This window comes from Ilyonectria robusta, assembly GCF_021365365.1.
Source record: "Ilyonectria robusta strain PMI_751 chromosome Unknown BGZ61scaffold_5, whole genome shotgun sequence".
NCBI lineage: Eukaryota > Fungi > Ascomycota > Sordariomycetes > Hypocreales > Nectriaceae > Ilyonectria > Ilyonectria robusta.
The window spans coordinates 417,071-441,126 of record NW_025764439.1 but is presented as its reverse complement, the minus strand read 5'-3'; the positions used below and the strand labels follow the sequence as shown (position 1 = coordinate 441,126).

Genomic DNA, 24,056 nt, shown 5'->3' with positions numbered 1-24,056 from the left:
TAAATATTAGTCTTTAGAAAAATTATCTTTTCCAAGGTTTTACTTTAGGAGGATAATATGAGTAAGATACAGAATACATGCAAAGAGCAATACTTATTTAAACAGCATTTAAGACCAAGGTGCCCCCCTCTACGAACGATTCTCCCCAACCATATTATTCCCCCGCCAACACACAAGTCATTCTTCTTTACGAACCCTCGATGGCCCCCAGCTTCGAAGAACAGGAGGGGTACTACTACGGTTTGCACAGCAGACCGAAGCTTGTGGCTCGATCGAGCACAGATCCCTGGGTCGATAAATTCGACTTCGCGACCCAATATCCCATCGGAAAGCTGCTTAATCCCGTTGGACAGCACCCCATTGTCGGGTTATGGAGCACAGAGCTCCGACGCGACATTGTTCTGGCGCTCGATGGAATCCAATGGAACGTCATTGATGTCTTGCGCCTGGGATATGAGCGCGTACTGAACACTCCGGAAGATGCCGAGCAGCCTGGGCACTGTCTAAAGCCCGGGCGCCGAGTTCACCAGGGTCCAAGCACTGAACACGTTCCCGCAGCACTGTCTGTAAAACCACCCGCCGGCTCGGCAGGTAGGTCATAATCCAAAAAGTTATGGCCCAGGGTTCATTTTATTTGGCAGGCTTTTGTTACATGGGTGGCCGAAGTGATACACCTGACCTGATACCCTCCTCCAGCATGCGAAACCAAAATGAGACACCAACAGATGCCTGTCGTCTTCACTTGAGAATCCAGCCACTAGCGCACGTTAAAAGGGGGGCATTCGTCGTGTCTTATAAACAGCAGAGTTCATCCACATCCGATTGAATCTCCATTTGTTACAAGAATCGCCCAGAATCGCCCCGAACCGCTCAGACCATTCATTATCCACCATGAACAACTCGTCGCGCCAAAATTCCAATGCCACTCGAAACTCGAGCCCCAATCCAAGGAACGGTGCGTTCAAGCCTCGGAAGAGGGGAACCAGAGGGGCTCGCAGGGCTGGCTCTCCCGGGAATAACTCGACGGCCAACAACAGTTCTACACAACAAAAAGGACAGGACATCAAGGATCCCGTCGCCCGTCAACAAATGAAACAAACCATGGCAATCGCCCTCATCACCACTCCCGTGGTTCCTTTACCGTTTCCTCTTTCCGTTATCCTGGGGTTAACAACACTCATATACCCCAGCGACGCGAAAAACCGAGATGAGGAATAGCCTTCTCCTCCCATGAGGCAACGCGCTAGCCATGCATCAGGAGATTTAGGTTCAAATCACGAGTTTGACCAAACCTCAACACCATTTGATATGCTCCAGATTGGGCTGCTTTGAGAATGGAGAGAAAGGCTCCAGTAAATCCAATTTCGCGACCTGGCAGGATCAGTCGTGGAAGAACACCACCAACGCAGACACCGACCTAGGGCATGAAGAAGGTGCCTTCGTCGGAGGACAGTTTATGATCCCAAGTGGAGCAAGATTGGACATAAAATTATATCTGTCTATAATACCAAAATCATCGTATTCTTACAAGAGTCAACAACAAATGACAGGTCCCCGAAACCCAGCTTGTTTGGTTTGAGCAATTCCAAGTAATTCCATGGCGAAATATCGAACAGTTCTCCGACAAGGTCCATCTTCGCAACTGGGGCCGTCCCTCTCGAATCATTCCAGCCTGCTAGCCCAGCCTCTAGTACTCTACAAGGCATACAGCTCCATGGCTCACTTCCGTACGCACAACGTCCATTTCTCAGATGGAGCTGACCTCCTTCTTGGATCAATTGTTTCAGTTTAGCCTCGATCTCCGGCCAATGCGTTTGCTGTTGCGCGGACGTGGGTTCGAAATCACCGAAAATCCGTTGTCTCTTCTCTCTCGAGGCAGGAGCTTTTGTGGTACATTGTCGCTTTCTTTTTTTTTGCTCCTCAATTTTGGCCTGCACATTTTCCTTGGCTGCTCGCCTGGGCTGTATTCGAGTCGGTGGCGTAAGTGTCTTGTTTGCTCCGCCCTCGAGCTTTGTAACTCCAAGTGTTCGTAGTACGAAATCGAGAGAGCATCTTCTGTTTTCGGCGTCCAGATAGTGTTGCTTCGCGAGGCCAAGGAAGTGTTCCAGGCACATATATAGTGGTCTTTCAGGAGGTGGTAGGGTTCTCACCATGTTGCTAAGCGTATGAGCCTGGAGTGGATCGGAAGTTCTGCAAACTTGTGGTTTTGGCGTTCTTGAAAAGTGTAGGTGCGTTGTGTTCTCGCAAGTCTGATCACTTGGCACCGAAGTAGTCTCTTTATGATCACGGAGCGCCCGCTTCTTTGTTCTTTTTCTTGTCTCAATTATACCTATTCACGTCCTCGCTGTGTGGCTGAACAAACGTCTTTGTCTCCAGAGACGACCCATGCTCCCTGATTATGACTACTTCTTCCGCTGTTCATTGAACAGTGATTGGCATTTTTGTGATTAGTCATGTTTAGGGTGCTGAATGGCACAACCAATAATATTGCGCAATTTTGCACAGGCGCATAACCAATAGTTAGGTACCTAGGTAAGGCCCCAAGCATCCATCTGCGTATAACTTTACTTAACAACATTTCCTCTGTTGCTGCTTCTACGCAGTCACTCTCCTGCCACTGACGAATATATCAGGCCTCTGACCCTTACCTCCGCTCAATCTTCCCCGTCAGTGAGAATGGCTACCATATTGACCAAGGATCTCACTGGGAATTCTCTCGAGAATCCTCACGACCAGAGGATTCTCGTAGGGACAGAGGGAAACACTTGGATTTGGTCTCGTGATGGCTGGGATCTGACACATCCAGCAGACCCAAGCTCGAACTTGCCAGAGAACGGCGTCCACCTCGATTGCGAAACCGTCAACGTCAAAATCGACCCAACCAAGACGGCCTTGGAGACGTGCAGGGCGACCCCAACGACCCAGCAAACTTCCTCAAATGCGGTGAACGGCCGAATCTCAACAGACTGCCAGGCACTGAGCTTGGAGAAATCGTCCTGGAGGATGGCAGCCGGGTCAACGCCGGCCGCGTGATGATGAGAGGAACCTGGAACACTGCCCTACATGGGCCTTTGGCCGGTGCGTACGAGGAGGGCAAGAAAGCGGCCCGCCCAGACGTTTGGATTCACAAGAATCGCAACTCTGGTCTCTGGAACGAGAAGTCTGCCATGGGCGAGTATCTGAAAAGGGAAGGAATCCGCACTCTCCTGTTCTCGGGCGTCAGCACCGATCAGTGCGTCGGCTCTACTCTGCAAGACGCCCATGCTCAAGGCTTTGACACCATGATGTTGAAGGACGGTTGTGGAACAGATAGCCTGCCATATGCAAAGGCAACTTACGAGTTCAACTGTGTCCGAGCCTGGGGCTTTCTCACCAGCTGCAAGGCCCTTGCGAAGGCAGCGGAGCTGGACTACTAGTATGGAGCTGGATTACTAGTATGGAGCTGGATTACTAGCATGGAGCTGGATTACTAGTATGGACTGAAGCTGAGAGAACAGCCTTTGGTAATTCGAGGAGGAGCGGAGATAGTCGTGCTTTTCAAACTGCCAGGAACTCCTGTGTTCATTCACTACTGCTCAGGACCGAATAAGTAAGAGTATTGCTCATCACACAATAAAATCACATGACCCCATGACCCCATGACCCCACTCTTCCCCCCCCCCCCCCTCGCCACACCAAAAGTACAGTGTAAGTCAGGGAATGTAATGAATAATAAGTGTATTCAACAGTTATGTTACGCAATCTAACAGCCTGCAAGCCCGGCTGCCGTTAAATCGTTTAAAAACCCCAACTCGGTAGCTTCCCCGAAAAGCTCGTATCTTTAACCCGACCTGGCTATTATTCTGGCGGGTGCCACTGCAGCTTCGTGTGAGGCCGCGAGGGCTACTGTAAGGGCCCCAGCTGCTGTGACGGCTGCGGCTGCGTAGCTGGGATGACTTGGTCTACAGCTGATGATAGTGGCACAGCTTTGACGCTGCCGTTGCTTGACATTGCCCTGCCTCGTCCTCCCCTGGTTCTCCGGCCCCTACTGTTTATAGGGCCTCGCAATTTTAGTGCCAACGGCCTTCGGAAGGGCCGACTGCTCTACATCTCTATCTCTGCCTGTAAGAGGGTGCAGCGGGGGCAGTTTTTGAGGTGGGTGTGTAAATAGCAAATCACGAAAATCAAGTTCCGAACCGCAGCTGGGTACAAGTACAGCAGACACCCCCGCCAATATCCTTCTTCGCTTCCTGCATGACTTTTCTCCTGGCCATGGCCAGCCAAATATTCGGTTCAGTGATAAGTACATATTGTCAGACTGACTTTTCTTAGTTCCATTGACATCTCTTCCATCCCCAGCGACCAACGCCTAAGCTCCTTCAACCGATATGACACACTCAATCACTTTGTAAGTAGGATGCAGGCGGTTAGCTATTCACTATTTGCACTCATGTCACGTCGATGTTAACGCCTCACTCTGTCACAGCGCTGAAAGCTTCTCCCAGCAATGGGGTTCATATGTCGCCTCTTTCAGTAGCTCCTTGGAGCGCAACGACAGGGCCAAGTTATCCCGATTCGAGTCTTTTGATGACGTTCAAGGGCTATTCTCCAGAACTCAGGAGTTTTCGTTATCGACGGAAGCTTGCCAGGAGCTCACAGCACTCGCTCATACTCTAGAGAAACTCAAAGACTTCATGGATTTTGTTTCCAATGAAGCAAAGCCACCCACGGATAATTCCACGTTCTGGGGCTTCGTTGGGCTTGTGGTTTACGTACCTGCCAACTTCCGCTTCTTCCTAAAATCTTGTTTCTAACGTCATCTAGCTCTCACAGTCGGAAGAAGGTGCTGCACCTCAACTACCCCACATCATCGGCTGCGTCTGCCAGAACATCGGCATCCTCAACACGTATCGGGACAAAACAGCAAAGTTGTTACCAGAGATGAGAGACACGTGCTTTCAAATAGCTAACTCATTACTCTCATTCGTCATTGAAGCCATAAAGTTCATCCGGAAGGATGCGCACTGCCTATCAAATGGTAAGCTCCACACTCATTCCTGTCTCTCCGCCTAACCTGTGAAAAGAGAGCGACGTCTGGGAACCCTTCCAACAGAAATTTAACACCTTCAAATCTAAAATTGACGATGCAGTCTCTCGTTTAGAGAAGATTTCCAGGGTGTGGGGACTTGAGGACCTAAACCAACTGCAACTAGCCTTGATCGCCTCCAAACCGTCGCCTCACCAGAACCCGGATGGGCCAGCGAGTTTTCGTTGTTATATCTATCCCCACTTGGTAATAATAAGTGACTTCTTTGATCGTATGGACGACATCATCCAAATAGAAAGGTACTTTAGTACCGGTGCCCAAGATGCTAACCAGCCATTACGCTCACTCACTTTGTACGGTTTGGCCGGAGTCGGCAAGAGTTATGTTGCTCTGCGGTACGCCGAGGAGAGAATTCGCCTCGGGGAGATTGATGTCCTGTTGTGGATAGCGGGTGAGAAGGAAGTCACCATTCTTCAAAGTTTCACCGACATTGCCATTCGATTGAAGCTTCCAGGTGCTCAGCCCAAAGACCATGCTCAAAACAAGACTCTTGTCTTGGACTGGCTCCAGAAGACCGGTAAGACCACAAGGTTATGTTATTGGCCCCGCTAATGCCTCCAGAATGTCAATGGCTCTTGGTCTTTGACAATGTTGAATCCTTCGACCTACTGATGATGTACTGGCCGACCGCTACCCGAGGTCAGGTGATCATCACAACTCGCAACCACAACCTCGCGTTCCATCCCACTCATCGCGGGCATGAAATCACAGAGTGGGATCCTGAAACGGGCTCTCAATTCCTGGTCCACTTGCTCTCAACCGAGATCGGCAATCAACTGACCAAAGAACAGGCTTGTGGCGCACTTGAGTTGTCTCGTGATGTCAGCGGACATGCCCTCGCCTTGTCTGTTATGGCTGGTCTGATTCATCGCAACTCCTGGTCCATTAAAGAGTTTGTCCAACTTTACAAGAAGTGGACAAGGGAATTCCACAGTATTTCTGGGAAAGGTTCAATCGATGCTCTGTGGGATCTGTCGTTCCGGTCTTTGGGCAAAAGGACGTCCGCCATTCTAGGTGTACTTGCTTTCCTTTCCCCGGACAGCATTCCTCAAGCTCTCTTTGAACACAAGGATTCAACTGCTTTCCCAGCCACTCTCAGATTCTGTCGAAATTTTTTTGCTTTCTCACGCGAAATGGACATTCTGATGACTCTTGGCCTGGTCAAACGCAACAAAGAGAAGCGCGCATACTCGATTCACAGGCTCGTGCAAACCTCATTCAAACACTACATGAGCGCTGAAGACCGCCAAAAGAGCTTCAACGATGCGACCATATTGGTTTCTGCCGTCTTTCCACGGAAGGATGCCGAGTTCGCCCAAATGTACCACGAATGGATCACTTGCTCCCTCTACCTCCCACACGTACTCAGCTTGAAAGATTCCTTCCGCAAGGAGAAGGAAGCCAGCCCAACGTTTTCGGCATTACCGCTATACTGTCGCCTGAACAATGCATGCCAACGGTAAGCGCTTGTACAAGGTATGACACGTGGACGAACTAATTGGATCGTAGCTATCTCATCGAAACCAGCGGCTATAACGACCTCTTCGATCTTTTGGACGTCAACGCTATGGCAATAGCAACCACCCCACCCCAGCCACTGAGCATCCAAATCGACCTTGAAGGAGAGCTCGCGTCTCACAAGGGCCAAGCGCTGGCGCGAGTGGGCAGGGTTGAGGATGGAGTCATGCAACTGAGGGAGTCGTATGAGATCTTTGCCAAGGATCAGCCTCGCAACCTTCGCGAAGAGGCGTGGTGTGCCGAAAACCTCGCCGACGGCATTGCATCGGCGAACAACTTTCTGGATGCGATAAGTTTCCAGGAGAAGGCGCGAGACCACTGGCTTGATTGGGCCAAGGACAACGGCGAGAATAGGACGGAATGGCCTGCAATACTGAAGTGGGGAATGGGCACCAATCTGATCTGGGGGGGACAGAATTACCGGGCAAGAGATATTCTGACTCAAGGTCTTGGTCAACTCGAGGCAGCGAAGCCGTACAACTGGGCCATGGTCGCCTAGTAAGATCTACTCATTACCTTTTTTTTAGCTTTCTAACTGTTCTGCAGCACTAACTACTCCCTGGGAACTGTGCATCGAGCGGATGGCGATTTCGAGTCGGCAGAGAGACACTTCACAGAGGCATACAATAAGTGGATCTCAGGGGACAATCTGCTCTCCGCTCCCTTTTGTGGAGCATGTGTATAGGCAAAGTAGAAACTGCCATGTACGTCCGCTCGTTGTTCATGAGATGTTTTGCAAAGCTGACCCTTCTAACCAAAATAGAAAGCACCTTCGAGAAGCTTCAGTCATCACTGAACGGCATAAGGTGTGGATGCCAGTGGAACATGCCAGGTCGCTTTTCAAGTTATCGCAAGCGCTCGCAAAGGAACCGGCGGGGGAAGAAGAGTCGGCGAGACTCCGTGAAGAGTCCACGCGTCTTCTTCGATCACGTTTGCCTCAGGCAAAGGATACCGACCTCGAGAAGACTTATGACGACACGGTTTTCATTTGGTGGCGATGATGACAGTTATTTGTTGCATAATTTAGGGATTTATTACAGGTGGGCAGCGTAAAAAACTCATTCCATTCAATTTCTCCATCTAATCTTCGCTCACAAGCCTGTGGCCTTGTTCCCACTCCCCGCACACAAGGGTCGCGTGTCAACTTGTCCTTGCTCGAAAATGGGTGGTTTTGCGAAGGCGACCTTGTGAGACGCGATCAGAAAGATTAGACTAACGCTTAGCCTGACCGAGGTGCTGCTCTTTAGGTTTGGACAGATCGACCTGGCGAGCTTTCTGAGGCAAGGCTCCCTGAGAATCGCGGGCTAGTGAGATTGCGTTGGCAAGTGGGTTGCAGGCGGGGTTGGCCTGGTACCAGGCCTTCCAAGGCTGAGAGAGGGTTGGTGTGGAGGGAGTCATTTTCGGATTTCGAGTCGTTGTGGAAGTTGTTTCGAGGTTGGCTGTGTATCGCAGATAATTGCTCGTGATACTTTGGGCTCGGCGGCATTGACTGTGAGAAGTATTGGTAATCTGGGATGATATTATCTAGTGGATGGACGGGACATCACTTTCTTGAGCACATGCAGCAGATAACCCGCGTGACTGAGCGCTGGGGAGAGAGCAGTTTGCTGCGAGCTATTCCGGAAGGCGTGTCGGGAATCACGCTGCCGTGCCACATCAGAGCGGATTTGGATTGGTTTTCGTAGTTGGGTTCCACTCAGTCTCAACCTACGACGACATCGTAAAATATCAACAATTGCAGATCTATGTAGTCATTGCAGAAGAGACCGTTTAGCAGCAGGAAGGGACGGAAACAACACCCAACTCATTAACTTGCCCTAGGGGAAATGCACAGAGAGTCGTCGCACAGGCGTCTTGGCCGGTCAGCCCGAAGCTGCACCAGATTACGCGTATGGGGTCGGATCAATCTGAGGCTTATGTCTCCTGATAGGGAAGCATCTCATGAGATAGATTATCGGGTCGGTCGCTGGAAAGTTCGCTGGCAAGGCATTAATGGGGCCTGCGGCAGCCCGATATCTGAGGGAGGTTGAAGACGGAGGTTGGACAGGGAACGTAGTGATGGCAAGAAGGTTCAAATAAATCTCTCAAAAATGAAGGCAATCAATTAATCGACTCCCTAGCAGCCTCGAGCCCTTCCGGCCTCTCTGACTTCTAGGAAGAATCTCTGATGAAGAAAAGACGATGATTTTTGCCCAGTGACGGCACTGACCTCCCCTTTTAACCCCAGCCGGGTCACCCTAGAGACATCCCCGCTAGCGACCAGCTAGCCCAAGTGTCCCTAACCGCCTGTCACAACCGCCATCTCGCAATCACGGTCTCAAAACGCGCGTACGCGATGTCCATATCATCAACGACGAAATGGTTACCCCTCTCGGAAGTAATCGCAGAAGTAACGAGAATCGACACACGCATGTTCTCCGAGAGTACAGGCGTGTACAGTGCTACCTCGGAAGGTAGCTGCCAGCACTACGGACTTGGCACGCTCGTCGTTTACCCCTCGTGCTACCTGTTGGATTTCCACAGAGGAAGCATCCTCGGCATTCAGCGGCAGTGTCTTGAGCCGAGGTGTCGTCGACCGCAGTGCATGAAAACAGCAGGTCTGCGGAAGTCTGATGCAAGCTGCTGTGCGCGTATATACTGCGTGTTAGAGATGTCGTCTCATCTCTGTTGTGCTACTCAAGCACACAAACACACACACGCCCTTCCAATAGATTGAACCCATTACGCGAAGTGCAGTTTCAATTGACGAGGCGTGGAGAGCAGGATTCTTTTCCCAGTTGGATGACGTTCAGGGGCCAGCCTCATTGTGCGCTGCCTTCATAGTCGCTTACGAATTTGGTAGTCATCCTAGTAAGATGCCAGCCTCATTCATATAACAAATACTCTAGCGCCGGGAAAAGTAGAGACTGATTCAGTATTCCGAAATTGATCATCTTTGACTCCACCCTTCGTTTCGACCCCAAGCGCGAGCGTATTACGACAGAGATCAACAAAAAATATGCCTGATTCGCTATTTCCGCAAGTCCGAATGGGTCCAGCAGTCGACGTCGAGATGCAGCAGCTGGATGGACGAAGACATAGATTGAAAGATGTCATGGAGTCAGACGACGCGCCTCGCATGGCCGCTTTGCAGGCCTTGCGAGGATTCACTTCCGTCAGATGCGGCAGGTCAGAGAACTGTCGACAACTACCCCCTGGTGTCGCTATCTGGAAGATTCCTTTCAGCCGTTCCTAACCGAGCAATATGCGTGCATCTGGGCGACTATTGGACTCCCACCACCCCGGGCGGCCACTCACTGTTGGGGCTTGTTTTCTGCAGTGTCTCGCGCAGTCGCCAAGCTGAGCGATGCGGACAGCATAAAGGATGTGTGGAAATCGGTCGGGGAAGACGCAGAGGCAGCAGAAGGGGGCTTGATCATGCGAGCAGACGCCCCGAAAGAATGCCTGATTGCCGTCTTTGCCGTGCTTTGCTGGGGCACCATGATCGTTCAGCCTAAGCTCACATGGACTGATACTACAGCGGCTCCCCGCCTTACAGTTCATCAGCTGCCCGCTGACCACCAAGGCTTGAAGATGGATTTGTTTGGCCGGCCCATTTCAGCGCTTTTCCAGAACTTTCAGACAGCTCTCGCTCGCCAACAACTTACAAGCACACCCGGAACGGGCGAATCTACCGTCCTGTTGGTGTCTACCATCAACTACCACTCTCTGCGAACTATTGGCAAAGTGAGTCTCAAATGGGTTGATAACCTGAGCTGCCACTTGAGCTTTGATGCGAGGACTCGAACCCTCTCCGTCTTTCAATTTCCCAGCTTTTGCGCTCTCGCAGCAATGGCAAATAACCGGGGCGCCTTGTTTGAAACGTAGCGATACCATCACAACCCCTAGGGAGGCACGTGGACTAACATGGGTATAGGCTGATGCAGATCTTGTTCTCGACCGATGACGAAATTGTAAAAGGGTTTGGATGCAGCCGTCAACTCAGTCAGGAAGTTCTCATGTCTTACCGCCTGCTGTTCGGCCAGTGCCGTGCCGCTCGTAGGCTGGGGGAGACCTTGTTGCAACAGATGGAAGCCAAACATGGCTACGACCAGTTGCTTGCCTGCCTGTGCACCAAACCACGCGGAGACGTGGCTAAGAAGCTGCCCGGGTCTTTCTGGCCGCTGTCATGCCGCGATTTCAATGACGTCCTACAGGAAGTTGATTCGTATAGTTCGCGAGATGACTTTCCCATGCTAGGCTCTCGCCTCGCTGTCATTCAAGAGTTTAATCTGAGGCAGCAACCTAGCAAGTTGCGGGACTTGTGGAGGGATCGCAGAAATCCGCTGCAGTGGTACACGTTTTGGGCAGTGCTGGTAGTCGGTGGCCTGTCGATTTTCCTCTCAAGCCTGCAGCTGGTCGTGGCAATTATCACGATGGTATGAAGCTAACCCTGCTTAGCTTCATGCCTGTGGTACGACCTTTCGTATCTGCAGGGTACAATATTGTCGAAAGCCAAAAGTTGACGGATGTGGGTGCCGGCAATTCCCGGCCTTGGTCTTGAAGAGCGTGAAATAAAACACCCCCCACATTCTTCCCAGTTGTATTGAATAGTGAAATTTGCAATGTGTTAGATTATAGACCGAATTAAACTCGGCTACAGTAATATTTGGGGTACCCTATACTTTTAGCTTAGCTGGACACCATGCAATTGGTTTACTTCCGTCACCTTCTTGCCCAACATCCACGCCTGTAACTACTTCGCATTTCATGGCTTGCTCCAAGAGACATGCTCAAGGCAAAGTCAGATATCTGGCTCGAGACGATTTGTACAGCACGGAAAAGCCGTACTCTGCGGGCTTTGCCGTCGACGAACGGAACGGCGCAAAGAGGTCAAACATCATTACTACGGATTGTGACGTCCAAGTAAGGCCAGTAGCCAGTCGAGATGTCTTTGACATGAATGCCAATGGGTTCTGTATCCTGAACGAGGTTACGAGCTTGACGCTGGAGGATGCACTCGATAGACCAGAGGAAGCGGAGCTGAAATATCACGCCGAACTTGAACAGATCCTCCACAAGCATTTTCCAGAATATACGAGACTCGAGGGCCTCGATTTCGTAGTGAGTTGATCGTAAATATTGCACATCTCATGACTGATTGGTCACGCAGGTTCGGAGACGGCATCCTCATTATCCCTCGGACAGAGTAGAGTTTGTCAAATACGAACAGCCCGCGGCCATAGCACACAGCGACTACACACCCGGAGGCGCAATCGCACAACTCAAAGGATCTTTTCCGGGACAGGAGGCCCACTTTCTAGACAAGGAATATGACATGATCAAGTGTGATCTCCTCTGGTTTCACGTGGCTCTCCCTGCTAACGAGCTCCCAGTGTCTGGAAACCACTGATCGGACCCAACAACGACTGGCCGCTAGCTCTGTGCGACTATTCTACCATCCAACCCACCGATATCGTCCAGGCGGATGTGCTGCATGTGGACCGCATTACCGAAAACCAACTGCTATACCCAAATGCTCAACACCGTTGGTACTATATAGAGAACCAGCAGGAGACCGATCTGATTGTGTTCCGGAACGTGGATAGCACGGGGAAACGAGCAGGTTTGTGATGCGATAAGTTTGGTGAAGCTGCGATCATTGACAAAGTCCAGTGGGTTCCATGCCGCCCTCCTGAATCCGGGTTCAGAAGGCCCACCACGTACGAGCGTCGAGGTTCGATTTGTCGCTTTCAGATAGCAAAACTCAGGGCGACATTTATGTCGGTCTGCAAGTATTGACTTAGTGGCTTCTAATTACGGCTGCCTTCGGTAGGTGTTAAGCGAAGAAGCGGGGTGTGACCTACGGGCATAGACGGAGCGATGGCACGCTCTGCTGGGCAACTAGAGGAAGAAGGCTACATGGAAGAATTTGCTGCGCTAGACTGTGCAGAGGTCATTCAATTGAACTAGGTTGACTACTTATGCAATTTCTCTCGCTTTGACAGAATATATTGTCATGAAACCACCTGAATGAGCCACATGGTGCAAATGTTCTCTGGATATGCTTCAAAAGTACTCCAAGAAGCGACGTCGCCTCTGTTCGTCGGTCATCTTCCCGAACTCCTCTATCTCTTTATCCTTGACAGAGATATACCACCTCAGCAACTCCTCGGCAATCCAGGTGTCGACAGCAGCATCCCTCTTCAAACAATCCAACGCCTCTTTGAACGTGGCTGGCATGCTCTTATCCATTCCGTACTCAACCCGCATTCTCTTGTCCAACAAGTGTGGGAAAAACTTGCAATCCTTCCAAACTAACTCTGTCTTCTTCTCAAGGCCATCTAAAGCAGCAAGCAAAACAGCCGCGGCGAACAAGTAGGGATTTGCGGTGCTGTCCATCATGCGGAACTCCCAATGCCAGTCGCCGATCTTCCGCACCGGCAAGTCGCGATTATCGGTGCCGAACCCGATCCATGCGCCGCAGCATCGCTGATGGAGCGGACGTAGCTGTCGTAGTTTGCCATTCCAAAGGCGCAGAGCGAGCCCATATGGTTGAGGACGCCGGCAAGAAAGTTATCTGCCGCCGCGCGTTCGAGCCTGTGAAGGGAAAGATGGAGGTGCAGGCCGCTTAACGGCCCAGCCAGTGTCGGTTTCGGGGTCATGGTCGCCTTGAGTTTCCGACGCACGCATATCGCACGAATGGCTTCTTGTGCCAGAACAAGAGAATCGACGGCTTCCAGCGCGGGCTCGGGGGCAAGAGCAATCTCTAGCTGATCCTGGATTTCTGCGTGGAAGTGGTGAATGCTGATGGAAGATTGCTCGAGGGCTTCAACAATCTCTTCAACTAGATCCAACGTTTCGGCTCGCAGTCCAGCCGTTCTCGAGTAGCCATCCAGCCGATCTATCGGCTTAATGACGCTGTCGAACTCATCCAGAAGCACAAACTCGATCTCGAAGCCTATCAAGACTTTGGCGCCCCATTTCTTCTCGAGTTGTTCGAGAGCCTGGACCAGTAGCATGCGCGGACACTTGTAGAGCCTTGTCTCGGCATCCTTCTGGTCGACGAAGCTCATGACGGCCGCGTGGCCGGCCTTAAACCCGCAACGACGCAGGGAGGACCAATCAGGGCGCAGAATCCATGTTTCGTGGTAGTCGCTGAGAGAGAAGAGTCGCGGGGCGGTGGAGATGGGTATAATCATGCTGTTATGGGCGAGGCAGATGGTTTCGTCACCGCTAGCGATTCGGAGGCATCGATCGATGGGGACGAAGCGGGCGCGTAGCACGCCAGAGTAGTCGATCCATTGGATGCGGATGTACTTGATAGACCTGTTAGCCTGGAGGAACTCTTCGAGCTTCTCTTTGTCCGACGGCATGATTGGGGATGAGGGTATTCGAGGTGTCGAGGTATCGGGGAAGCGGAAGAGAGGGAACAGGCCATCACCTCAAATATGCTATGGCTTTCACCAGGTTACTCCAGGGATGTCTATCCAATGAAAAGGTAGCGATGAAAGGTACACAATTCTCAACCTAATTTAGCCTATGCTGCTTGTCCTAACAATCTTAGAGTCACAAAGTGTGACATCATATTGCTCACATTCCCAAATTGACTGATGCTTCGTTTTCCTTACTTAAGGCTCCTTGAAGTTATTACTGGCTGGCCCCAGTAGTTTCCTTGAACTTCTTGAACTTGGCTTCTCAAGCTAATGACCTTGGCAAATAAGGTGTCACGAGCTGAGGCCCGGTATAGGGGCACGGGCTAAACCATGCCACTCCCGATCGGCCGAGACCGACCGGACTAGGCGAGATTGATCTCCCCTTCTGCCAGCTACTACCCCCTGCAAGCAAAAGCCATACTCTATAGATACCTCTTCCTTGACTGACTTCAGTTATCGAATCGCTTAAATAGCTCGTGATAAATACCCCGGCGCCATTCGTTCTGGCTCGCATATCGTTTCTAATGAGGTTCGCCGTGGTGCTGTAAAGGGTAGCTATTTACGATGATCACATCTAATGGGAAGGCCCCAATGGGAGCCTGGCAAGCGCCGCGGTGATACTTTAGGGGATAATACTTGGGCCTCCTGAAAATCTACTTGTACATAGCACTATCCCAGGCTGCGAGGGCGCATCTACTTCTCGCTGCGATCGCGTATTGGCCTAAGATAGGCTCGTCCAACACTGGCCCCTGCGGGACTGTTTTCGTGGTGTCTACTTTTCCGTCAGCCCTGTTCACTACCCCTAAGATGAGCTGCACCTACCGTCGTTGTTGAATGCGTTCACAGATTTGTCAGTTCCGATACAGCATTCTAGAATTGCCTTGGACGCGGAAGCTGCCGTCGCGGCCGAAAATTTCTGCCATCCCTTGTGCTTGTGACAGTACTGTGTCTCTTGTATCACTATATGCAATGCCGTTTTCCGTATTCCGTTATTGTCATTCGGCCCGGACGTCTATCGGATACACAAACAATAGAAATTTGGTGGACGTTCCCAGATTCGGTACAAGACTTCCGCGTATAACCGCCTCTCTTATCAGCTTCAGCATCTTGTCGCTAAAAGTGTTGTCATTATCAGGCTTGTGTGTACGTTTCTTGTGTGTCCTTCGGGCGCCAGTCGACGTACATGCAGCACACGCAATCTAACAGGTCCATGTTGTCGTAACCACGCCGCACACCCTTCATGTATCGCACCCCCTGATATAACTCACTCCCGAGGTATTGGTGGACCGCAAACACATGGCCCGACATGCAGCTACGAGCACTATGGCATGTCCGTCATCATCCATTCTCATGCATGCACATGCTTGCTGAAAGGGTTAGGGGCCTCAGTTGCTCAATCACATCCGTCCAGGTAGGACTGCGCCTGCCTCGCAAGGTTGTCTCTGTTCTGGTAATCATTAGCGAGTCGGGTTGGGTGTTCTAATGATTGATTGGTATATATGCAGGAATGAAACAGGAAATAGGAAACGCCGGGCAACAGACTGCATGAGTACCGAGCACTGTGCACATGTCTTGAAAAATAACCGGGCTGATAATACATGTCACACTTGTGACGCCACGTTATCACACATACCGGTGTGACTCTCAGCTACCCAACTGCATCCTTCCACGTTAGCGAGTCGGGTTGCGTGTTCTAATTATTGGTGGTATATGATGACAGGTATTATGCAGGAATGAAACAACAAATAAGCAACACCGGACGAAAGACTGCATAGGTACGGAGCAGTGTGCGCCTGCTTAGAAAGCAATAGGTCTCAGAATGTGACGAGCAATCCATCCATGCATGCCCGCAATCAGCGGCTGAGAACTACTCAATCACACCCTTGTTCATAAGACCAGTGACCTAATTTACCGAGGTGCAAGGTCCGCTATTGACCACGCCCACCCCGCAAGGATCTCTTCTTCCGCTTCCCGCAGTGTGATGCTCGCTACCAGCTCGCGGCTCAAAGTCACCGGATTTTACGCGCCGTCTCTGTCTCTTATCTTCATTCAGCCGCAAGATGTCAGGCCAGATCATCCGTCCGCATCGGTCCATGCGTTCACCCGATGCCAAAGAAGCTGCGCTGCAGGCAGTCCTCCGAGGCGGCTTGAATAAGGTGTTATGGGATGATTGTCGACTTATCTGGGATTCACGTTCTATAATAGACGATGCTCCAGTTTCAGAAGATCAAGTAAGCGGACTTCTAGGCATTCTCTCTGGTACTCGAGACTCAAACGCAAAATCATAAAATCGCCGAACCTTGTCTGAGAAAGCGGCTAATAACTACGGACAGATGGCCGTCTTTGGCGTCAAAGGCAAAGTCGAGACGATAGAACATCAGCGGCTTGATTTTCAAATCCGCTATACGGCGATATTTGAACCGGAGCCTCTCTATCTTCTGTATGTAGCTGTGAATGGAACGATGGACGGCGACGAATTCGACAAGGATGAGCTTGAGGTGGTTCAGAGGGTGTCGCCTGAACGGGTCAATCAGCGAGTTTACTTCCATGAAGCCGTCAAGACTCTTACGAGCAAGTTGAGCTCTATTGGACCTCAGGCCTTGATCAAATCCTTCCTCACCTCAAGATACGGCGTGAATGCAGGAGGAGCCCTGGCGGCTAACGGGGTGAATTAGTTAGTTAACAAGTATCATACATGAAAAAGCACTTGCTATTGCTATTGTACCGTTGAAGACTCACTCATGGAGCTAGCATCTCGACTTGACATTCAGCGGACTCACATGAGTAATGTGAGCCACATGCACCCTCTGGCGGATATTTAGCTTCGCCATTGTAAATCTTCCGGCAGCTTCGCCCTTGACTTGTGTCATTGTTTGGGCACCAAGCAGATTGTGCAGAAAAGGAGCCTTGTGCGAAGCTTTACTAGCTCTGGTGACTTTATGATAGACCTGTCAATTTATAGCAGCACTAAACCTCTTTTTTTTTTCAATAGCATTCTTTAGCCAGACTTCCTATATCCGAAGTAATAAAGCTCTGAAAGCACCTGCTGGCCACAGTGAGTGCAGCCTGCCTCCGATGTTTCTGAAGAGGACAGGATCCGGGCCGGTTGCAGCATATGTAGCCTCTTTGTGGGTGTCTGGGCATGGTTAGGGTAGTGCCGCTTTAGTGGTGGTGTATCGGGCTGGACTCCGACAGGCCTTCAACTCTGGAGATAAAGGATGGGGGAACTTGAGTAAACCTAAAACGTTTGGACAGCTTAGGGACGTCTATACAACAGTGACTTGCACGCAGCAGCGGCGTCTTCTACAATTCAATTACAGACAGTAAAATGTATGCTGGCTTGGACTTTCCTACAACCCTTTTGAGTTTGCGATCGAGAAACGATATATATAAAAGATAGATATATTATCCATTAACCGTGAGTCTGCCTGATGTGGTGGCTCTTCATGGTCACAAACGCATCAAATGCCCGAGGGCCAAGGGTGCTTCCCAGCCCAGAGTTCTTCCAGCCAATCCACGCGAGATCCTGACATTTACCGTTAGCCCTGCTATAAATCCCGAAGCTGTCGAATTTCCGACAATGCTAAGAAAGGAGAATATCTTACCGGGTTGGGGCAGTCACAACGGTTAATGAAGACTGTTCCCGCTTCGATATCAGCCTCGAGCTCCTCGCCACGTGCAATATCCTTAGTCCAGATGCTGGCAGTAAGACCGTATTCACTGTCATTCATGAGTTTGACGGCCTGCTCGTCACTTTCAACCTTCATAACTGGAACTATGAGACAGTTAGATGTGGCGTATTCCAAAACTTAAGAAGAGATGCATACTAAGAGGGCCAAATGTCTCGGCAGTCATGACACTCATGTCATGGGTGACATTGGTGAGAAGACACGGCGCAATATAGCTGCCTGCCTGGGGCAAAGTAGAGAATGAGGCGTTGGCCGGAGTGGCATCCACTGCACCCTTTCGAAGCGCGTCGTCTACCTGCGCCTGGATAGACTTGACAGCCGCCTTGGAGATAACTGGACCAATGGTTGTGGATTGATCCAACGAGTCACCGAGCTTGTAGCTAAAAGAGACATTAGAACCGGTGGATTTCGTACACATCAACGAAATGCCACTTCACTCACCCTTCAAGCTCGCTCTGAAGCTCCCGGACGAAGTCATCGTGAACATCTTGATGAACATAGACCCTCTCCACTGCACAGCAGCTTTGACCAGAGTTGAAGATGGCACCGTCGACAATATTGGCCGCCGTCCACTTCAGATCAGCGTCAGCACGGACGTAGGCCGGATCCTTGCCACCTAGTTCCAGGTTAACGGGCACAATCCTGCCTGCGGTGGCCTCTCTGATGGCCAATCCACCTGCAGTGGAACCCGTGAAGCATATTTGCTTGATGGCCGGAAGTTTGGCGATCTCCTTCACCGTCTCTAAGCTGCCTGTATGGAGAACCTGAAAGACATCCGCCGGGAGACCAGCCTTGTCGAACGCTTCCTTGAGGCGGTCTGCAACCTGTGGCGTTTGGGGCGAAGGCTTGAGAATGACTGAATTGCCTGCGAGCAAGGCAGGGATGAGTGTGTTGATAGTAATCAGATAAGGGAACTAAATGCTAGGTTAGTAAAGATCTAAAGAGGACGGGATTGTACTTACATTCCATGCTCCGACAATCAGAACAGGACCGACGGACTCCTTGCTGATCCACCTCCTGAACCCAGGCTCATCCTGCCCAGGTAAATGAGCTAGAGCTTCGGAAGCAATATCTAGAAGGTAGTCTGCGCGTTTCCGCATGGTGTCAATTTCCGCACCAGCAAATTTAATGGGCCTGCCCATCTGAACGCTAAGCTCCTGCGCCAACTGGTCCTTGATACCAGCCAGAGTATCCAGAGCTTTAACAGCAATTGCCTTGCGCTCATCTAGTGAGGTTTTACGGTAGCTTAGGAAGGCAGTATGAGCTTTGTCAACGCTGGCACGCGCTTCATCAACGGAAGTGCCTGGGCATTCGAAGATGACCTCCCCAGAAGACGGGGAGATAGTTCGAATGGCGTTAGACATCTTGTAGGGTATAGCTTCGAAGGGTTGGAAAATGAGTTTGGGACTGATTGAATCGCTCAAGACTGGGGCTACGGGGAGGATGTCGTAACTTATAGCTCTCCTCCACTCTGGGGTGGATGAGCTTGCATAAGCACAACCGCTTAGATACGCGAGCCGCGCCTGCGAGACGTGGGCCAAGAAGCCGCCCAGGCTAATTCGGCATTGATAGAGATAAGCGGCTACAATTCCGAGTCACTCCGAGAGAATCGCCAGGCAGGAGAAAATGAGGCTTTCAGAATAACCCGATGTTTTTGAGTTTCATTAGAGTGTTAACGCGAGACTGTGTCTCAGTTTTCACGCTGGATTATCCAAGATGTCTTACCGCGCTTATATTTTGTTGAATTTTGGGACAAGTTTAATCATTTGAACCGTCTAATATTTAAATAGGGTATTTATCTATGATAGAAGGAAATTCAGAATGGTCGTGGCAACCAAGACACCATCTTGGTGCTCCTGGGCTCTGGCCATGCCATCTTCAAACATGGCGTCATCAAAAATCTTCTGATTATGTCTGGTTTCCAGAATACGGGGCATAATAAATCCATCAAACTCAGGATGAGCCTGAAAAGAGATGAGACGACCGGCCTGGTAAAGTCCTTGGATTCCACACTTGGGGCTACTGCCCAAGTTCACCAGTCCCTCGGGGACCTCTAGGACCGCATCGCGATGCATCTGGTGAAGACCCTAAGATTTTTGTGAGCAAAGCACTGGCCAGAATGGGAGATTTCATGTCTTACCAATGATGGCACTCCAAGCAGTTTCTGGCCTTCCTCGCTGAGGTCGATCTTATCAACAGATATCTCCCAGCCGCCTGGGCTTACCCCGACCTTGGCCCCAAGTGCGCGACCAATGATTTGGTGGCCGAAGCAAATGCCTACAACTGGGATCTTTGCTGTTGTGAGCACCTTTTTGACATATTCAACCAGTGCAACAATCCAAGCATCGTCAGCGAAGGAGGTGTGCTCTGCCAAGTTGAAATTAGTTGATATTCCCTCGTTTCCAGAGAGCATGATGCTCATTAGACGTACTGCTTCCACTCAACCAAAGTCCATCGATCTCGTCGACATTTGGGAATGATTGATTTGCAACGACGTCCCACTTAGAGATGTCTATCTGGACGTCGCTACCCTTGGGACCCAAGCCTTGTTGACCCTTAGCCAGGAGCTGACGGAAAACCTCTCCGTACGTGCCGCGAGCCTCCAGGACCGGCGGAACTGGCGTGTCGCATTCAAGCACCGCGAGGCGAAATGTGCGCGTCATTTTCTAGACTGTGATAAGAATTGACGTGGGGGATAGAGTTAGTATCCTTGGAAGCAATTCAAACACACTGCAATCCTGGTTACAACCACAGATGCCTACTTGCTACCTAAGTATATGCCAATGCGATCAAGTCTCTCGCCGGCAAATGGTTGCCGCTGTGTATGAGAGCGCGGTAATGTCATTATCTCCCCCTCACAGCGAGGAGCCGCCATCGCGGAAACGACGCTTATTGGGTTCTTCTCGCGGTCCGCCGTTGCCGCGACTCCACACTGCGTAGATAGTGCGCTTTAGTCTCCCTTGTGACTCGAGATGTTAGCCTTCGTATCGATAATCGCGCCTTAGTGATAGGATCCACTTGTAATCCACTTCTCCAGGTCTCCCGGCCTCAGTTCGTGGGGTGTGCTATGAAGTATCACAGACACGCGAATCCTTGGCCGAATCGCGCCAAATCCAACTCGACTGGGAACCGCGCGGTACGGGATACGTAGTAAGAGCAGGTTGAGATGCCAAGGTTAAGTACAGAATCACACGTGTCGCGGTAGATGTCAGGTTTGAGAAAACTATTTCAATAAGAACGAAGGAAGACCGCTATCTTTTCCCGTGTACTTCATTGATTTCAAGAACCAATTTTCTCAAGACTCACTTTCCAATTTGGGCAATATCTTCTTCAAGTCTTGATCCTTTTTAGAACTTTCATCCACCATGGAGGCAACTCTTGAAAACATCGCCGAGTTGCTGAAGAATGATATCAAAGTCAAAGTTGCCGGAGTAGATGCGGATGGTATCCTCCGCGGTAAGATCATGGCAAAAGAAAAGTTCCTATCCAGCGTCGAGTCTGGCTTTGGGTTCAGCTCTGCCGTCTTTGGTTGGGACATGCACGATGCTTTGTTCACAAATGGCGTCGGAATGTCATCCGAAGGTGGTGGCTATGCCGACTTTACCGCAGTCCCAGACTTGACAAGCTATCGCAGGATACCTTGGGAAAACAACATCCCTTTCTTTTTGCTTCATTTCTTGTCCCAAAACAAGCCGGTTGTTGCTTGTCCTCGAGGGATGACCAAGTCAATCGCGAAAAAGCTGGGTCAAGAAAACTTTAAGGCTTGGGCTGGAGGTAAGATTCATTTAGACTTAAAAAGTTGCATTAATTCTAACATCACTCGAATATTAGTCGAGCTTGAGTTTGTGAATTTCCAAACACCAACTGAGGACGGGTATGGCCCAGAGAGCAGCCGACCAAACTTGGCCAAATTCTTAGTGAATAATTCGCCAAAGGCGTTGAGGCCGCTAACGGAAGGAATGTTCGGTTACAGCATCACGCGGCCAATTGCATCAAAAGATTACTTCCACGACGTGTTTGACTCAAGCGCAGAATTCGGCTGCAACGTGGAAGGATGGCATACTGAGAGTGGCCCTGGAGTTTTCGAAGCAGTAAGGATCTTCCAGGATAGAGCACAGCTATTGAATGCTAACGGGATACGCAGGCCTTGATAGTCCGTGAAGTCGGCGAAATGGCGGATAGGGCCAGTCTTTTTAAGTGAGCGGCTGTCCACCTTTCTAGATGTCTAACAGTATTAACAATTTGTTTAGGCTACTGACCAAATCAATTGGTATTGGTCATGGTGTCACGCCGTGTTTTATGGCGAAACCCTTGCAGGGAATGCCTGGAAACTCTGGGCATATTCACGTCTCACTGACCGATGATGCCGGGAAGAACCTCTTTGCCCGAGAGCAGCGTAACCCTTCTGCACGATGGCCTGACGTGGAGCACTTGTCAGATGTTGGTTACCACTTTCTAGCGGGTGTGCTAGATGCGCTACCCGACATCATGCCAATGCTGGCTCCGACCATCAACTCATACAAGCGGTTTGTCGAGAACTTCTGGGCGCCAGTTGCAATCACTTGGGGAAATGAGGACCGCCTATCTTCCATCCGTCTCATCACTCCGCCAGTCTGCAAACCGAGCGCCGTGCGACTGGAGATTCGCATTCCTGGGGCCGATTTACACCCACATTATGCCCTGAGTGCACTCTTTGGTGCAGGACTGCGTGGAATCCAGAAGAAACTTGAGATCACAGTGCCGCCATCTTCAGCGAGGACCGTCGGGGACGGCAAGCCGACTCTCTTAGCGAACACCTTGGAGAAGGCAGTGGAGAGATTCGCAGCCCCGGCGAGCGTGGCACGTGAGATATTCGAGGAGGGCTTTGTGGATTTTTACACCGCCACGAGACAGCACGAGCTTCGACTCTGGAGAGAGGCTGTGACTGATTGGTGAGATTCTGTCCTTTCAATTTTGAGACATGGCAAGCTAACCCGAACCTCGGCAGGGAATTCAATCGATACATTGAGACTGTGTAGTCGAGCTGTTATGTCAGGGGGTGGTTCAGATCAAACAGTCATATTTCAAGTCATAAAATCAATATAAATTAGACTATTGCTATTCGCACCTATTTAAGATGGGATATGCATATATAAGTATCTAGGTCAGTATTAAAAAAGAAGTCTCAACAATATACCCCTTACTAGATTTTGGATTAAGGAAATTAAATAGGCTTTATTTACTTAAGGCCTGGGTCCGCTAAATTTAGCCTTAAAGTATCTTATTCTGAAAAGTTCCAGTTTCTACTCTAAAATAAATTAAAAGATAAAATTTAAACAGCAGAACTCTCCGAAAAAAAACTCAGAATAGAGCTTATTTAATGTTCTTAGGTTAAACTTACTAATAGGTGTATTGTCAAGCTTCTTGGTGAAATTGACCTATATACCTAAGTGTGCGAGTAGCATTTTAATGTGTGCGAATAGAGATACTCTAAATTATTGTTGTGATGGAGGGTCCAGATATAGTTACGCAGCATTCGCATATTTGTTAATCGAGTGCAGTTGTGCCTTAGGGTGCAATGATTATGTCGCTATGGTGAGTCCCGACTTCTTGACCAAAGTTTATCTTGATTACAAAGCTAACAGTCAAAATGTGGTGACGGGGTACAACTTGTGTGGAGGGAGGAAAGAGATTATGAGGCGATGGCCGAGCATGCCAGCGACTTTGCCTGTGCAAGTGAATTAAACATTGGCCTGGAACTGAGAGTCTCGCCTCTCAGTCATTTTCTTGCACAGGGTGGCCCAAGGATTCACGTGAATGGTGAATATGATGAAGACCTGGAAAGGGTGAAAGCCCCTGAATGGACTCTTGTTGGGGCTCCCTGGAGCCAGATGATTAGATAGCTGTAAATAAGGCCTACCCCTCGATCAGGACTTCAATGCAAGACAAGCCTCGTAGATAGGCATGGAGGAGATATATAGCCGCTGATCGGCTCCCTCCACGTTGCCGTGACAGGTCGACTCCAACACAACGTCACTCGCACAAGGGCCGGTCTTCCACGACCCATCTCCGGTCAATACGTCATCCCGTATCATGTCTTTCTCCTGACCTACTAGGGCTTCGCTTGTGTCTCTTGCATCGCAAGTTACCGTGCTGTTTGGTGCTCTTTTGCCACTGCGTGAACACACGCCGTAGCTGCGATGCAATCGACGCCTGAGCTTCTGCCGGAAGGGAGTTTGAGAGCAACGAAGGCAGTAGGATCTGCTTCAACTCTACGGATATGTACGGATCCACGATGCAGGCAGCGTGGGTGATGATGGTGCAGTGGTTTGCAAGGAATTATTTGCCTAGGATTGGGGAGGGTCGTTA

At 50.3% G+C, this 24,056-nt stretch overlaps 10 protein-coding genes across 10 annotated transcripts; 7 read left to right on the top strand and 3 right to left on the bottom strand.

Annotated features, from left to right (window-relative positions):
* The first annotated feature begins 826 nt into the window (after positions 1–826).
* Positions 827–1,515, top strand: BGZ61DRAFT_446153 (uncharacterized protein). Its single transcript, XM_046245185.1, has one exon. The coding sequence runs from the start codon at positions 892–894 to the stop codon at positions 1,216–1,218; it is 327 nt and encodes a 108-aa protein (XP_046107343.1). The 5' UTR covers positions 827–891; the 3' UTR covers positions 1,219–1,515.
* A 636-nt stretch (positions 1,516–2,151) lies between these two features.
* BGZ61DRAFT_515424 (Isochorismatase-like protein) lies at positions 2,152–3,471 on the top strand (the record flags this gene model as incomplete). The annotated part of the gene is made up of 4 exons (XM_046252242.1): positions 2,152–2,163; positions 2,525–2,532; positions 2,604–2,666; positions 2,810–3,471. The coding sequence occupies 4 exons, from the start codon at positions 2,152–2,154 to the stop codon at positions 3,414–3,416; spliced, it is 690 nt and encodes a 229-aa protein (XP_046107342.1). The 3' UTR covers positions 3,417–3,471.
* An 896-nt stretch (positions 3,472–4,367) lies between these two features.
* BGZ61DRAFT_504301 (NB-ARC and TPR domain protein) lies at positions 4,368–7,605 on the top strand (the record flags this gene model as incomplete). Its single annotated transcript, XM_046251795.1, has 8 exons — positions 4,368–4,387; positions 4,466–4,742; positions 4,804–5,017; positions 5,064–5,603; positions 5,648–6,545; positions 6,596–7,102; positions 7,151–7,283; positions 7,372–7,605. 8 exons carry the CDS (start codon positions 4,368–4,370, stop codon positions 7,603–7,605), a joined length of 2,823 nt encoding a protein of 940 aa, XP_046107341.1.
* A 2,151-nt stretch (positions 7,606–9,756) lies between these two features.
* On the top strand, positions 9,757–11,195 carry BGZ61DRAFT_446143 (uncharacterized protein). Its single transcript, XM_046245184.1, has 2 exons — positions 9,757–10,467; positions 10,521–11,195. The coding sequence occupies exons 1-2, from the start codon at positions 9,764–9,766 to the stop codon at positions 11,026–11,028; spliced, it is 1,212 nt and encodes a 403-aa protein (XP_046107340.1). The 5' UTR covers positions 9,757–9,763; the 3' UTR covers positions 11,029–11,195.
* Positions 11,196–11,353: 158 nt separating this feature from the next.
* Positions 11,354–12,344, top strand: BGZ61DRAFT_491703 (putative CmcJ-like methyltransferase; the record flags this gene model as incomplete). Its single annotated transcript, XM_046250463.1, has 4 exons — positions 11,354–11,707; positions 11,757–11,944; positions 11,980–12,213; positions 12,260–12,344. The coding sequence occupies 4 exons, from the start codon at positions 11,354–11,356 to the stop codon at positions 12,342–12,344; spliced, it is 861 nt and encodes a 286-aa protein (XP_046107339.1).
* Positions 12,345–12,652: 308 nt separating this feature from the next.
* BGZ61DRAFT_529539 (glutamine synthetase) lies at positions 12,653–13,959 on the bottom strand (the record flags this gene model as incomplete). Its single annotated transcript, XM_046253418.1, has 2 exons — positions 12,653–13,015; positions 13,090–13,959. The coding sequence occupies 2 exons, from the start codon at positions 13,957–13,959 to the stop codon at positions 12,653–12,655; spliced, it is 1,233 nt and encodes a 410-aa protein (XP_046107338.1).
* Positions 13,960–16,011: 2,052 nt separating this feature from the next.
* BGZ61DRAFT_179156 (uncharacterized protein) lies at positions 16,012–16,704 on the top strand. Its single transcript, XM_046237668.1, has 2 exons — positions 16,012–16,250; positions 16,353–16,704. The coding sequence occupies exons 1-2, from the start codon at positions 16,080–16,082 to the stop codon at positions 16,692–16,694; spliced, it is 513 nt and encodes a 170-aa protein (XP_046107337.1). The 5' UTR covers positions 16,012–16,079; the 3' UTR covers positions 16,695–16,704.
* A 727-nt stretch (positions 16,705–17,431) lies between these two features.
* Positions 17,432–20,371, bottom strand: BGZ61DRAFT_491701 (Aldehyde/histidinol dehydrogenase; the record flags this gene model as incomplete). The annotated part of the gene is made up of 8 exons (XM_046250462.1): positions 17,432–17,545; positions 17,625–17,794; positions 17,847–18,088; positions 18,150–18,622; positions 18,671–19,086; positions 19,552–19,795; positions 19,849–20,075; positions 20,140–20,371. The coding sequence occupies 8 exons, from the start codon at positions 20,369–20,371 to the stop codon at positions 17,432–17,434; spliced, it is 2,118 nt and encodes a 705-aa protein (XP_046107336.1).
* Positions 20,372–21,073: 702 nt separating this feature from the next.
* BGZ61DRAFT_529535 (glutamine synthetase bacteria) lies at positions 21,074–22,726 on the top strand (the record flags this gene model as incomplete). The annotated part of the gene is made up of 5 exons (XM_046253417.1): positions 21,074–21,482; positions 21,540–21,799; positions 21,853–21,905; positions 21,959–22,639; positions 22,696–22,726. The coding sequence occupies 5 exons, from the start codon at positions 21,074–21,076 to the stop codon at positions 22,724–22,726; spliced, it is 1,434 nt and encodes a 477-aa protein (XP_046107335.1).
* An 866-nt stretch (positions 22,727–23,592) lies between these two features.
* BGZ61DRAFT_446136 (uncharacterized protein) lies at positions 23,593–23,838 on the bottom strand. The gene has a single exon (XM_046245183.1). It carries the CDS (start codon positions 23,780–23,782, stop codon positions 23,615–23,617), a length of 168 nt encoding a protein of 55 aa, XP_046107334.1. The 5' UTR covers positions 23,783–23,838; the 3' UTR covers positions 23,593–23,614.
* Between the last annotated feature and the right edge of the window lie 218 nt (positions 23,839–24,056).